General features: G+C 35.9%; 1 protein-coding gene across 1 annotated transcript in view; it reads left to right on the plus strand.

Annotated features, from left to right (window-relative positions):
- Positions 1-4,183: 4,183 nt before the first annotated feature.
- Positions 4,184-16,510, plus strand: part of si:dkeyp-14d3.1 — a 549,509-nt gene continuing 537,182 nt past the window's right edge. The window contains exon 1 of the mRNA XM_009304131.5: positions 4,184-5,067. Coding sequence (XP_009302406.1) covers positions 4,992-5,067 — 76 coding nt within the window. The 5' untranslated portion in view covers positions 4,184-4,991. The remainder of the gene's footprint in view (positions 5,068-16,510) is intronic.

Here is a 16,510-nt window from a genome sequence, read left to right on the forward strand (position 1 = left end):
GCTTTTAAACCTTTGTTGCAAATAGAGTCTCTTACATTAGAGATAGGACATTGCTTCAGCAGTGGAGATATGTTGCCACCAAAGAAAATCCTGCAGGTGTTGCTTCAAGTGGAATGCATATCAAGGCATTTATGCACACCAAGAGATGGATTCCAGGTCCTAGCTTTCTTTGGAGAACAGAAGAGCATCAGTTACACCCCAAAGAGCAAATTGTCGATGTGCAAGAAGATGATGATACAGAGATCAAGAAAGATCTTAGAGTGAATGCTGTTGTCCTGCAAGATATCCAGAATGCCAGTGACTGTCTTATCGCATATTTTTCTGACTGGAAAAAAACTGAAGGTGGCAGTTGCTGGATGCTTAAGGTAAAAAAGCTACTGAAACAGATATGTCTAAAAAGAAAGGAATTACTGTTACTGGAAAGAAATTGCAATGCTACAAAAACAATCATAGATGCACAAATGAAGTCATTTAAGGCAACATTAGGTGGACAATTTTTGTCACTGGATGACCTCTTTAAGGCCAAAATAGCCATTGTTCACTTCAGTCAGCAGCAACAGTTTCAAGATGAGATTGAACAACTGAAGCATGGTTTCTGTGGGGACAAGAAGGAGAGCAGCATATACAGATTGGACCCTGTATTGGATGACAAACTCATCAGAGTAGGAGGAAGACTTAGAAAGGCAGCCATGCCTATCGAATCCAAACATCCTATCATTTTGTCCAAAAATCTTCATGTGTAAAATCTTCTATGTCATCACATTCATGACCAATTGGGTCGTTGTGGTAAGAATCATATGTTGTCCAAACTGAGACAAACATATTGGATAATAAAAGCTAATGCTGCTGCAAAAAAAGTCATTTCCAAATGTACTGTCTGTAGATGTTACAGAGGAAAGATCTCTGTAACAAAACAAAAGATCTACCTCTTAAACGAATTACACCTGATCTTCCACGAATCCTTTTATACCATTCTGTGTGAAGTAGAATCAATCCTAAATGATCGTCCTATTACCAAGGTATCCAGTGATCCCACCGACCTTGAAGCTCTTACTCCAAATCAACTGCTTCCCATGAAAGGCAAGCCTGCTTTACCACCAGGTCTTTTTGAAAGAACAGATCTCTATGTGAAAAGGAGATGGAAACAAGTGCAGTACTTAGCTGATCTTTTCTGAAAAAGATGGTTACAGGAGTATCTTACTCTACTCCAAAAAACGTCAAAAATGGACAAAGGAACGACGAAGTTTTAGTACAGGGGACATTGTACATTTACTGGATCATACTGCGCCAGTTGGTCAAGTATAAGAAACCTTTTAAGATAATAAGGGTCTGGTACGAACTGTAAAGGTTAAAATCAAGAGTAGTATTTTAGAACGGCCTGTAAGAAAGCTTTGTCTATTGCTGGAGGTAAATGACTAATGTGGACTGTTACAGTCTGTGCCATGTGGTGCTTCAATATTTGTTATGGCTCCTTTATGTAATATTTGTAATTGTTATGTTATTTATTATAATCAACTAAGGGGCCGGCGTGTAGGAGCCACTTTTTTGTGTTGTAGTGATTTTTGTTGTCCACTAGGTGTTGCTAACTGATAACTATAACTAAGGTGCCTGTGTAAGCGAGGAAGAGCGTCATGTATGGGAAAGCACATGAGCTGCGTCCCAAATCGCATACTTATGCACTATTCTACGCCATTTTGTAGTATAAATAGTGTAAGTAGTGTGTTCACACTGAAAACTCTAAAAATAATAAGTGCACTTTAATTACCCGGATGATGCACTGATTCAGCCGGTAAAATGAAGTGTGTAATGATGGACACTTCACGCACTCAACGACCGCAGGTTTGCTTACGTAGCGGAAGGGGCGGAGCTATCGGATGCACATGTTGAATAACTTTATTTATTTTGGATGGTGAAAGCAAAATTCTCCTACGAGAGTGATTATAGCGCCTCCCGATGGTGAATGCGGTTTTACTCACGGCAGGTATTATTTGATAATTCGGTTGTTTATTTCACTGATTTGGCGACCATCAAATGTCAAATCGTAACGTAAACATCTTGCTTACTTGTGTGAAAAGTGCAGTGTTTAGATATGTGCTGTGTGTACATGCAGCGAATGTTATATTCACATGATAATGAAGAAAGGAGAAGCAAAGATTGAGGCTTTGTTTTATTCTCCTGCACAAAATAAAGACATTCTGCTTGAAATCAACTTTAGCATGCATGGACTCTGATTGCACGTGTAAAATAGGTGCTCACCCCTGTTACTGGTGACAACAGCAATGGAAGGCTGTTATAATCTTACTAACATTTGATAATTGAGCTAAAAGATTTTGTTAATTGTTTGTTGATAGCATGATTTGTACATTAAAATAAAATGTGATCATAATTTTTTTTTCCACCTCAAATTTTTACTATTTTCCTGGTAAAATAAAGAAGAACAGCAGTGTAATAAAAGTATTAAAATTATTATTACACTGTATAACTCGATAAGTTAACTCATACTGTTTGAGGAAACAACAGTATGCAATTGCAAAGGCCTACATAGGATTGTGCGAACTTCTGAATGCGTAGCAGGAGGTGAGCTTCCCTCCCTCCAGGACATTTACACCAGGTGGTGCATGAGGAAAGCCAAGAGAATTATCAGCGACTCCAGCCACCCAAGCCATAGACTTTTCTCTATGCTACCCTCAGGCAGACGGTTCCACAGCATCCTATCACGCACTAGCCGGCTAAAGGAAAGCTTCTTCCCTCAAACTATCAGACTGATGAACACTTAACACACCACACACAGACTCTTCCATACCCCTCACTGCACACCATCAATATGAAGTATGCACTGCACTTTAACCAATCCATGCTTGAAACAATACTGCCTATGTGGACACCTATTCATTGTACATATCGCTGTCAATTTTACATTGTCCGTTTTTTTGGGGGGGAGTACGCTGTTGTATTTTGCACTGTTGTTGTATTTGCACTGTCTATATTTTGCACTGTCTGTATTTTGTACTCTCTGGAGCCAGCACCTAAGCTTTTAATTCATCCTAGCACACGTGCTGCTGCTGATGTGACAATGAAAGTGATTTGATTTTATTTGAAATCAATTGCGGCAAACCATTGAAGTTTTCCTGTAAACTTAAATATTGTGTCACATACACATATATAATTTGTGTTGATATCATCAAACTTTTAGAGTATTAGTGACTTAACGTTTTAAGTTCAGTTATCAAATCACTATTAGTTCAACAAACTTAAACGAGTGAAGTCCAAAAAACTATTTAGTAAATGTATTTTTTTTTCATTTTTTTAATTATTATTTTTTTAAAGGTAAAATGCTGGAGATTGCGTTTTTGTGCTCATTTAGTGAGTTTAGGTATTAAACATCACCTCTTCATTCCTACAAACATATATATAATTAAATATATATAAATAAATAAATAAATAAATATATATATATATATATATATATATATATATATATATATATATATATATATATATATATATATATATATATATAAATTATATGTAATTATTTATTCATTTAGTTAAATAAACCTTTGTAATATGTACATATTTGAGAGTGAAAAACATTGCCTTCTTTAAAAGCCCTTACACAGATATCTGAGCACTTTGGGTTTTTATTAAGGCATTTATTATGTTTATCAAGCAATTTGTTTAGGTGCTGTTGGCTGTTCTCCAAATTTAGGTAATTTCAGGATTTAGTATTTTATTTATTTATTTATATATTTTTATTGATTGCACACGTTTGCTTAAACCACTAACACACGTACAGGCTCATAATACCCACAAGGCGTCGCTGTTGCTTTGCAATGATTAAAATTAGATTAGAAATAACCATATTTATACTTCAAAAAAACATCAAACCCTAGAAAATAAGTGACTGTTTATTTCATTAATGTTTACATAGTCAAATATTTGAGAACCAAGACGGCCATAAACTCACGAAATCCTTTTTTCCAGTTGTGCCTCCAAACTTTTTATTCCTTAAAAATCTGAAGGGCAAAATACTTTGCACCGCGCTTTTAACGCACGACTCTGATGTGCGTTTTGATGGCAACTGTGATTTTTCAGATGAAGCATATTTGCACAGAAGTCAGTGGGGAAGCACATTGGAGCCCTTGATGTGGACAAAGAGACTGATGCTTTAACCTCGCACCTCAGTTTGGACTTGCCAGTGCCTGCGCTGGAGTGGAGAGGAGAGGTTGGCGCAGAAAAAATAAATCCTCTTCAAACTCACATGCACCTATTTTTAAGCAAACATTTGCTGTTTTGTTTTGCGTTCGTGCACATCAGAAGACGCTTTCTGTCTTTTTAATGTAACATTAGAACAATCTCCAGAGGAAGAAAACCAGCCAATTATTCCTCATCTCCGGAGCTAGAATATGGAAAGCGTAAATGGTACAACCGTGCGCTCCTGCAACTTTTAGGATGTGCAGGATAATTCCGCATTAGAGGATGCGAGAGCGGATGCGGAGGAAACACAGATCCTGCCTTACGCATCACGCATCAGGGTGAAAAAAAACGCCTCCCAACCCGCTAGACTTTACTAGAAAGACAAAAGTAGCCAAGGAGCGAAAATTAAATTCACTCACTGCTACCTAACGGAAGAACACCGCAGACTGATCAGTTGGACACAGCGACGCATGGAAAAAAATACTTGGACTCACGGGTGTGAAAAATTTGGGCGATATTTAGGAAGGATCTTTCGCGCAACGAGGAGACTTAGTGGCATCCTTTTGGATTTTTAACACTCTAAATACAATCTAATGCGGGATATTCGGACTTTCAAGTCTATTTGACCTGAAGTAAACCGATCCCAGTGTGAGGTGAAGAACATTATGACGAGTGCTTCTGGATATCCTCCGACGGCGATACAGGAACTTAATCGCGCATTTTTATGATAATCTCTCCGCGCGCACAAGGGGGATCTTTTCCACTTTTGCTGCCCTTCCGTGTCGGCCAGTAAGATGGAAGTTTCTCATAGGGCGAGAACAAACATGTTGCGTCTCCATACTCTGCATTTTATTGTGATGCTGCTCAGAGGTAAGTTAAACAAACGAGTTCTGGCACATTTTCATGATGAGATTTCCCCTGTGTATCTTTAGACCGTAAGGAGATAGTGTAAATCGTAAGATGTAGTGTGGTCCTCGCTGAACCTTTTGAGTTCAGCTCATTGTGTGGTATCGTTAAAGCGAGACATGAATGGGAACCGCACCATAACATGCGCGACATCACGGCTATTGACTGACACCGTTTGCGCTGCAACTGGGGATTAGAGAGGTCCGATTCAAGAACGAGTTCTGTGGAGTCGAATCTTTTAATGAATCGAGTAAACAAGTTCATGAAACAAGACCAGGTGGCTGGTGTCCATCAAGCTAAAAAACAAAAAATCAGTATTGACTTTATTGAATGTATTGTATTGTAAGCATGCCCAATTGCGTAAATAGCCTAGATTTCATGAGTAAGATATAATGCTACATATGGAGTTGATCAAAGAATTTGAGGGGTTGACGTTAAGTTGACTATATAAGAAAGCACATATTAAAGATTTTAATTGAACATAAATATATTTCCAGCTCACTATAACGCAAGAAACAAATAACACCTGACTCTTACAGTATGGCACCACTTTTGTTTGTAAAAAAATGACATACACGTACCCATTTATCTGTTCTTTCAGAACATGTTGTCAACAAACTGAGTTGAAAAGTAATTAATTAAAAAATAAAATTGTGACCAATTAGGAAAACACAATAAAAAAAAGAAAAAAAAATAGTTGAAAGAGTGTAATGTATATTACAAAATACAATTGGAACCAACAGGACAAACACAGTAGAAATGTAAAAATGTAATGAAAAATGTAAAAATGAAGGATTTTTGATATCATTCATAATTTAGTAATCAAAAAAAAAAAATTATTCACAGTATGACTTTAAACATAAATTGATTTCTATCAAAGATACAATATTATTCAGTAAAGAGCAGTGGATGGTTCTTTTGTACACTGACTACACTGACACAACTGGTTTTGCTTGTTAAAGACACAACTGATTTATATATATATATATATATATATATATATATATATATATATATATATATATATATATATATATATATATATATATACACACACACACACACACACACACACACACACACACACACACACAAAGTTGGACATTGGACATTTAGATATTTTTCATGTTCGTTTGTCTATTTAAGTGCTGGCTCAAAGCCTAAAGTAGTCTTTTGTAGTCCTTGTTTTACTTCTCAGATTGCATGGACAGAACATCTGGGTAATAGCATTTCTCATATCCAACAGTCAAGTAATGTTAAATGATTTTACTGATTGAGGGTTCCATAAAAAAGGCCATCACATCACTTTAAAGTGAAGGAACAGAAGCATCATATTTTCATAATACTTGGAAGCCAAAATTAAAAATGAGTCTCTCTGTTTCACAGCCCTAGTTAATAAATCATCTTCTAGAGCAATGGAGCCCGCTGGTGGTTTGCGGGCCCTACACAACTTATGTATTTTGTACAGAGAGAACCGGCTCTACTAATGTTTCTTTTAATACATAATCAAAGTCAACTAAATTATTTGGATAACTTTTGCACTGTTACTCAATTGCACATTTTCAAATTAGCTTGGATTGACAATGCCTTTTCAATTAAATTTCACTCAGTTTTTATTATATATGGCTTTTTTTATTTATAGGATGTAATATTCCACACAGGATATTTGTAACCACTTAAATCAAACTGTAACTTTGTAACTGCCAACTTAAATCAACAGTTCACCCAAAAATGTACTTAAACTTGACTTGTTCCAAACTAGCATGATTTTTTTCCTTTTTTTTCTGTTGAACACATATTTTTAATTGAACATAAAAACAGTTTTTAGCTCACTAATACAGCAACCAAATGACTTCTGACTTACTAGCAGAACTTGGTAAAGTCGGTTTACTAATTTTAGTTTAATATGTTAAATGGGTACATGTAAGTAATTTTTTATCTGTCTTTCAGAACATTTTCACTGTCAGCAAAGAAAAGTGAGTTGAAACAGTCAGTAATGCATTTTAAATAACATTTCTCAATATTATGCCGTGGTCACACTGGAGTTTGAGTATGAAAAATTATTTTGTATGGTGTTGCAAAAAGTGCAAGATTAAACAAGATGATTAGACATTTAAAAAAGCAGGCGACTAATCTATATTTTCAATTTCTGTCCAGAGAGATCATGTTTTGATCTTCAATTGGTCTCATGCAAGCTTGTTCACCAAGCTCGAACTTTGCAATGCAGTGAACTGTGAAACTTGTCGCACGAGCTTGAGTTTCCGATCTGATGCAATTGCATGTGTATGAATAAAAGTCTATGTGGGGAAAGCCCAGTGTGAACGTGGCTTTAGTCTGATGTTACCTCAGATAATTCAAATAAATATCCGTAAATTATACAATATCTCAAGCTAATTCCCTTAATAATCGTTATCCAATACTTCCTTGATGTATGATGTTGGTGTTCTTGGCATACAGGTTTTTTTTTACTTCTATACACTCTCAGCATCATTCTCAGCTATATGCAGGTCTGACACAGGTCTTTTGAGGATAGATTAAATTCCATCCAAGTTTATAGAGGTTTTCACAATAATTATCATTCCAAAGCAGCTTCACAAAATGCATGTCATGCACATCAAAAAATCAAATCACATCATTACAAAAATCAAAATTTGAAAAGTTAAGGAGTTATTCATAGAATGGGCAGTATGTAAACATAGTTAACATCCAGTTATACTGTATATAGTGTCCTTCTAAAAAGGTGAGGTCTAATTGTATATATACATGTTCAATGAAGAGCATATATTGGGTGCATAGTCTTTAGTACTTCTTTTCCCCCGATGTACAGCATAAACCAGACACCACCCCCAAGGTGTCTTTGTAGGAATAAAAAGTTTATGCAGGAGCCCACTGGTCACAATAGCCAAATAAGAGTTTTGAATAGAAAATAACATGAAGGGTTTGGGTGCAAAAACCTCTAAGTGCTGTCAGAAATTTTCTTCTAAAATCCACATTTTTCTCAACCTCCTGTGTTTGTTCTGTAATTGCACTTTAAAGGTGAAATGAAAAGAACATATTCATTCTCCATAACCGTTAAATGACAACCTACACACAGGAGCCTGAGCAAAATGCTCACTTTAGACAAAAATAAATCAAGTCAGCACCTACTAAAGAGGCTTTTGCAACTCTTTACATATCCATGTATACTCTGTAACAGTAAAAAACACTGTTTATCAAGTCCCCCTTATTTTGTGGTGAATGGTTCAACTTGGATTATATGACTGTTAGTTCTACTGTTTTAAGTGCGTTTTTGAGTTGGTACAGATTCTTTGATCAATGAATACATGATCTTTGAGTTGAGCATCATTAATCTGTACTTCTTTTAGAACATTTTATTAACAAGGCTATTATAAAACATCACATGTTCCATCACAAGGAGCTTTTGCACAGAGCGTGATGAGATTGAAACCAGGCGAATTGTGACAAACCACGCTTTCGCACAGAACATGCTTGTAAAGTGATTGATTCATGTCTGCACTAGAGGTGACACAGACCACAATAAATTTTTAGGCAGCATGTTTATGACACTAATCCTGATCTTCTCTTATTTTTTTTCTGAGATATGCATATTGTCATTTTTCTCCCCATTTGGCTCTACTGTCTTCTCTAAACAATAAACAAGAGTAAATTTAAATTAAATTTAGTACTACAGAAAAACATAAACATAAAAACATAAACATAAACATGCGTCTATCATGATTATGCATACATTACTAAAAAATTGTTAAACTTTTCTTTGAGTCTTTTTAGTTCTGAAATTGATAAATTGTTAAAATTGCTACTTAACTTTTATTGTTGATGATTTCATATCAGAAGGCTCTCTGTTTTCTGACACTAAAAAAAAAATCTTGCCTTGACATTACCATTTTTTTTTTCTGGAATGCTTTTTGTCTGTCTATTCTGCTTTTTAAAACAGTTTTGTGTGTAGCGCTACCAGTCTCGCCCTTTTGTGCAGCTTCACTAGCTCCGGGCACACGATCTAAAGCACAAATCTAAACAGGGCAGTCTATTTAATTGCATTGCAACAAGGAAAAAAAGGCTTGCTTTGTTGTGCAGCATATGATCATGCTTGCTGTACATTGCTCTATAGGGACCTATTGTTTTGATTTCAGTGTGTTATTGCATCATACTGTACATTCACACTGTTTACTTGCGTTAAATGTGGTCTTGACACTGGTAGGTCACTTATTAATGATAGAATATTTGAAGTATACATTGGGATTGAAAATATGTAAACCTCAACTAGAGTGTTTGTGTTTCTGAATGCAGTCCCTTATATTGGTTTTGATAGGATTTAAACACACGTAACCCCCAAGCATCTTACATAGCTTTCTTGATATGAGCAGTTCAAGATTTGGCTATTTTTATTGTAAGTTTGCAAGTAAGTTTTTATTGAAAGTCTGAGCCTGTACAACATGATCAATGTGTCAAACACTCACAAACACACCCTTAAACGCCATTTAAAATGTTTGCCATTTTAATTTATGTTGTTATTTTTTAATTTTTTATAAGATTTTGTGCCACCATATTTCAGCAGGGTCACCAGATTTTAAGCTTTTGTAAGTCTGAACTTACTGTAATGATGATGATGATGATAATAATAATAATAATAAATGTTATTATTTAATGAAGCATTAATATTATTGAATTAATATACACCAATATATTTGACAAATAATACTGTGATCATTTTAGCACTGTGTACAGTGGTTCCTAATTGTGGGAGTTATGTTCTAAAAATCTCCCGCAATAGGTGAAATCAGTGTATTACGATTTATTTTTTTTTACAATCATTATAGATGTTTTAAGCTGTAAAACCCCTCACTACACTGTTTTCTCGGATATGCATTAACATTTGTACACTTTTCTCTCTTGTATTAACAATCGCGTAACTTCCACCTTCCTTAAAGGTTCAGGACACCCTGGAGAACTTTTTTTTTATATTAACAGATTTGTGTGTGTTGAGCATCAGTTAAGACAATGTTAGCACCTGTCAGCTTTAATTGTGGGGAAAACTGGATAATTTAGAGCTTTTGTCAGCTAATTTCAGCTTCCGGGTTTAAAATGATTTTTGGGGCGGGATCAAAATCGGCGACGTAGCGCAGAACTGCAAGTGCAATGATGACGCGTCGATTTCTCATTATTATTCATAGCGGAGTTTTCTTATCCTATGAGAAGAGCCGGCTGCTTAATTATTCATGAGACCTGCCAGAGTCAAGCACGGGCTGTGAGACACGTCACGGATCCACGGCACGGGCACACAGTATTTAGCCGTTCATGAAGGCTCATATGCGTTTATTTCCATGATCCACGGGGTTTGTTGCATGTTTTCCCCCGCGATCTTGTCAGGGCCGATCATACAGCAAAGCTGTGTGTGCTGAAAGCATTTATGTCGGGAGAGCAGCACGAGAATTAGAGAATGGCGGACGCTGTCTTTTATCAGGAGTTCGTTCACATTCAGACACATCACTGTGCTGCTGTGTTTGACTAAATCCTCCAGATTACCAGCAGGGCTAATGGTTAAAATAGACAGGTCAGGAGACCTGCTGCACTGAGTCTGCTGGATACGGGGATTGAGGGAGAAGTGCTCATTTATAGTGTTAACATGAACACACTTATCTTTATAATGATATAAATTGTGGTTATGTGTATATGAAATTACGAATAACAAATGTAGCAGGGCATTAAATTACTGTTCATTTCTTTGCATTTTAACTTTGTAAACTATAAACTCATGCGTCTCCTCATGGTTTGTCTCATTTTGTGAGCTAGCTTCATTCGCTCACGTTCTCCCCTGCTGGCCACGCCCACTCCTGCCCGATGCTCGCGGAGCTCCACGCCCATTAATCATGCATCTTTTGAAAAAATTCTGAAGTAGACTTTAACCGAAAGTGGGGGGTGTCATGGCCCTTTAAGCATGTCCAGAAGTCCAACTATTTGTAAGATGGTTAGCATCTTCCTCTGCCTTTTGGAAGCTACTGTGGGTGCCTTTGACGGTGCAGAACATTTCGTCGACATTATGGGGTTTGTTGAGGAGGAAACTTGCAAACATAGAGTACAGCACTTCATACTGTTATTCTGCTAGCAATGAAAGATTTATGTCAGTTTGGCAAGCTGAACGCGTTCTGTACTGAGACACAACCAATGTCTACAGCCAATCAGGACGCAAAACACAATGTGCTAATCAGGATGAAGAACACAATGCTCTGTCAAAAAAAAGCATGTCAAAAAATCTGTAAAACTGTGAGACTGTGAAAGGTGAACCCCATCATGGCGGGGGACCATTGTACATGTATGTATATATATACATGTATGTATATATATATATATATATATATATATATATATATATATATATATATATATTTTTTTTTTTTTTTAAGACATAAAAAATTTGAAACAAATATATGTTAGTTGATATTTACAATAAATCAAAAGCAGTGATATGAAAAAAAAGCACGTCACAACAACTTAGAGCTTTGTGCCCAAATTTAGAAACAATTTAGAACTGCAATGTGAGGCATGCTTTCACTCTTTCATTTCTTCTTTTGCAAATACACTCAGTCATTTAATGCTACCCTACTACTATTTAGTCCCACTGTTTATTACTATGCTTCATTTACGAACCATTGGACTGGAACATTTTATTGACTGTTACGTTTCATACATTCCTCAAATGAAGCAGTTCATTGTCAAGAAAAGCTAAAGTTTGTACAGGATTTTCAAATGCTGGCAAATGATATTCAACCAACTCTGGCTTTTTCAGAATTTTCTTTTATAATTGCAGAAAAAGTACTTCTCTTATGTAAGCAAGTATTGTCTCATGTGGTGTTTTCCTCACAGCAAGGGGCATGCAGGGTCCTGCTATTGCACTGCTTTCTGTCTGGAGGTTTTAGTTTTGTGGTTCACTACTCCGGGTGCATTCAGTTAAATCAAGGCACTTTTGACTTTTAAAAAAACATTGTGTTTGGCTGTTGAGACATTTCCTTTATGAAATCAGTCTATGGCGTTCAATCAAATATAGAGGCAAACCTGGGGACTCAGCAGTGTGTCAGATTACTTTCTACATTAAATCTAAAGCACTTTGACTGTAAATTGAGTAGTTTGTTAAATGGATATTATGATAATAAAAAGCTCTAAATTAACAAGGCCTACTTTTTCCTCTGTATTTTTCTTCCAACCTCTTTTCTTGCTTTATCTTCTGCCTTCCTCCTCCTCCCTCTGCACCTAAGTGGTCTAGTGTTGCGATAACATGTAGTACTTAGTACTAAAATGACCTTGGAATTATCCGGGTCTTTGAGCTTGATGTTCTGCAGGCCCACACATAACTCAGTGTTTTAAACTGAATGTAAAAAAAAAGGTTTCATTATTAGGCTGCTAAAGAGATATATGAGCATTCTGGAAAAGCACACTGTTGCTGAAGTGAAAAAAGGGATGAATTAGATTTTACACAGTGCTCTTAAACTTAAATCCTGTAGAAAGTTGTCTGAAGTAGGGATGAATCCATATCTAAATACGTATTTGTTTTCAGTAATTTAAACTTCTAAAAAGGAGACTGAATGAACTGAATTTAGACATTATAAAGAATGAAAATTGATATTTATATTTCGATTTTAAGTGTTAAGTAAAAGGCAAATGTTTTCTTAAACAAATTAATTGTTATTAATGATTCCCTCTACATTGTTCCAAGCCTGAGACCTTTTATTAACTTTTGCAGCACAAATTAAGATGATTTAGATAAAATTTGAGAACTCCGTGGTTCTTTATTGACAGCAAGTTGTAAAATGTTTAAAGTCTTACATTTACCAAAAATGTCCTCCATAGGCCAGAGGGCGCTTTCAAGGAAACGCATGGACCTGGAGAAAATAGCAGTTGCTGAATAAACATAACATTTAACTGTATTCATTGATTCAGCGTGATTAATAAACAACTATGGAATACTCTCACAAATGGATTTGTTACACTCGACTGTAGTTTTGAGGTGAGTTTGGAAAAAAAACATGTTATTATATGATATGATTTCACATGCAGCTGTAGTTTTTTGAGAATCTGCGCAAACAGTCATTATTGCAGAACAATTATATTAATGTCAGTATGGACAGATTAAATTACAATATAAAGGTCCTGTGAAGTGCTTTGAAATAGGCATTTTGTATTTGATGTTTGACATAACCTCAACTGAAAAATGAAGAGAGGGTGGGACATGCAGTAGAGAAGCTTGTCCCCTTTAAAAACAGCCAATAGCCTTTAATTTTTTTTTTCTCACAGCTCTGCCAATGAGAGTGGTTGAGCTTAGGCCCATCAAATGAAAGCAAACGAGAAACGTCTTGAAGAGGGCGGGGCATATCTGATAACAAGAACATTTGATTGGTCAAGATTTGATGAGGTTCTGTGATAAAACTTTGATCCATTTGGGTGGAAGTGATAAACTGCAGGGGTGGCGCAGTGGCGCTGTAGGTAGTACTGTCTCCTCACAGCAAGAAGGTTGCTGGTTCCAGCCTCGGCTGGGTGAGTTGGCAATTCTGTGTGGAGTTTTCATGTTCTCCCTGCGTTCGCGAGGATTTCTTGTGGGTGCTCCGGTTTGTGTAGTAAACTCTGGGCCATCTAATCCAGGGGTGCCCAAACTTGACCCTGGAGCGCCAATGTGCAAAAACATTTAGCTCCAACGGCTGTGCCCAGTCTGTATCTGGATAGGAGGCCACATGGGAAAGCTAGGTTGCTGCCAGGAGTGGTGTTAGTGAGACCAGCACGGGTTTTCAACCTGTGGTCTGTCTAGGTCCTAATGCCCCAGTATATTGAAATTGTCATCTTTCGGATGAGACATTAAACCGAGGTCCTGAGGTCGTTAAAAATCCCAGGATATCCTTCAAAAAAGAGTAGGCCTTGGTTTGCCTTGGTTAAATCGCCCAGCCCTAGTAAATCAATGTTTTGAAGCTAAGGGAATATGTTGTGCCCACAGAAATGACAATTTTATCAAACAGATTCCTCTCTTCAGTATCATTTTTGTTCTCAAGCATCGTGCATCGATGTATGGCCTCGGTGGCCATACACAACTATTTTATCCATACAGTTATAGAACAGGGTTAAACTATCATTTTTTGTTGCCCCATTTACAGGTGAATCATTTGAAACAAAAACATTGTCAATATATTGTGAAACACTAATCTGAACACAGCTGGAATTGCATACCTTTTAAACATTGCTCCAAGTCACTATTATATGCAATGATTTCTTTGAGAAAGTGTTTTGTTGCATTGTATTATTACCCAGAATTATGCCTGTTGAAACTGAGAAAATGAGCATCAAGGCCAAAATTCCATTTACTCTTGAATGACACATTAGTAATTTTATGTCTTTTCTGAGTAGATTTCTAAAGACAAATATGGCACTTCACATGTCTTGAAAGCTAAAATTACGCAGACGTCAAACATGAAATGTCCTGTAAATTAGGTCACTTGTCTTTTTCTCAGCCATCAAGATTTCTGTGATGACGTCTGGATAAAAAGCCATTTTACTCAGACCTTTAGTGGAGTGCGTTTTCTCGAGCTATGATAGACCTGTTTGCTTGGTGAAGTTCTGAGTTACGGCAGTACTGTACATCATGTCTTATTATGCCACCTTGTACTATGTGCTGACCTTAAATGGCAAAGTACAGGTTTTTTGTTTGGCTAAAAGGACATTTTATGGAGCTTTTTATAGATTGGCGTTAAGAATGTTATTTCTGTACTTTCACAGGAGTTATAACCTTAATGGTCATTCCTTGTGTCCCTGTTTAGCTGTGCCTTTACTGAATGAGCACTGTGCTATGTCCAACAGATTGCACTATTATGTTTTTCTCTTCTTTTTCATTATTTTATATCTCATTTTATCTGTTTTTATGTTGTTTTTTAATCATTTTTATTATTTGTTTTTATTTTTCTTATACTTTTTTCTTTTATTCTTGTTTATGTAAAGCACTTTGAATTGCAACTGTGTATCAAATGTGTTATATAAATAAACTTGCCTCACTAGAGGTGAAACTTTATAGAGTTACATTAGTTAATGTCAATGTGTGTACATGAGCAAACAATGAAAAGTACATTAATTTCATCAATTTTCTTTATTCATCTTTGTTAACACTAGTTAATGAAAATACAATTGTTTATTGTTGATTCCTAACATTGACAATGCAACTTACTGTATATTAACAACCTCAACTTTGGATTGTAATAATTCATTAGTAAATGTTGAAATACTATTAATAATTATATTATTGTTAATATTAATCACCATTATACAGCCCCTATTTTGCATTATAAAAGATCATATTTTGGCTTTGATGGTCTCCAACAAAAAAGACTTTCGTTGTCTTATGATATGCATTCATTCTTACTTAATTATCCAAATGATGGCGACAAGGTGGCTCAGTGGTTAGCAGAGTTTGCATGTTCTACTCGTGTTCGTGTGGGTTTTCTCAGGGTGCTCCAGTTTACATCACATTTCAAAGACATAGCGCTATAGGTCAGTTGAATAAACTAAATTGGCCGTAGTGTATTAGTGTGCATATGAATGAGTGTGTATGGGTGTTGTTTCCCAATACAGGGTTGGGGCTGGAAGGGGATTCATTGTGTAAAACATATGCTGGAATAGTTGGCAGTTCATTCTGCTGTGGTGACCTCTGAAATAGAGACTAAAGCTGAAGAAAAAGGAATAAATGGTCCCCAATGACTCCCATATGGTTTGTTCATTTTAACAACTTTATCATTTTACCAACTCCCATATGATTTGGTGCATTTTACCAACTTTATCACCACAGCCGCATGTCAGCTACAAAACAGCTACAAGATGCTTAGAGCTGAAAATTATAAACTTCTAAAAAGGTATAAAAAATAATCTGACGGGTGTTTTGAGCTGAAACTTTACAGAAGTCACAAAAGACTAATCTTAAATATTGAAAAAGGGGTAAAATAGGTGCCCTTAAAATCATAGCTGGAAGTTCTCATTCACTGTGTTACAACACTTCATGGAAGACCATTTTCAAAAAACCATAATAGGTGGTCTTTAATGTTGTGCTAGTATTGTGTATTCTTCATTTTGCTATACAATAAACGATATCAACAAAAATAAACCTTTTTTTTCCCAAATTAATTAAATTTGAAGATCATGTACATTTTACTAATGCCTTTTTGGATTTGCTTGTTCATCTTACATTTGAATTACTATTAATTACTTAGATGTTAATTACTTACCCTCATGTTGTTTCAACCCCCTGAAACCATTGTTCATCTTCAGAACAGAAATTGTGATATTTAGGACAAAATCTTAAAGCTCTGATACTTTTGAAGTAAAAAAAAACTGTATTGTAAAAAAGAAAACGAAAAATAAAGTG

Source organism: Danio rerio, chromosome 8, assembly GCF_049306965.1.
Source record: "Danio rerio strain Tuebingen ecotype United States chromosome 8, GRCz12tu, whole genome shotgun sequence".
Taxonomy (NCBI): domain Eukaryota; kingdom Metazoa; phylum Chordata; class Actinopteri; order Cypriniformes; family Danionidae; genus Danio; species Danio rerio.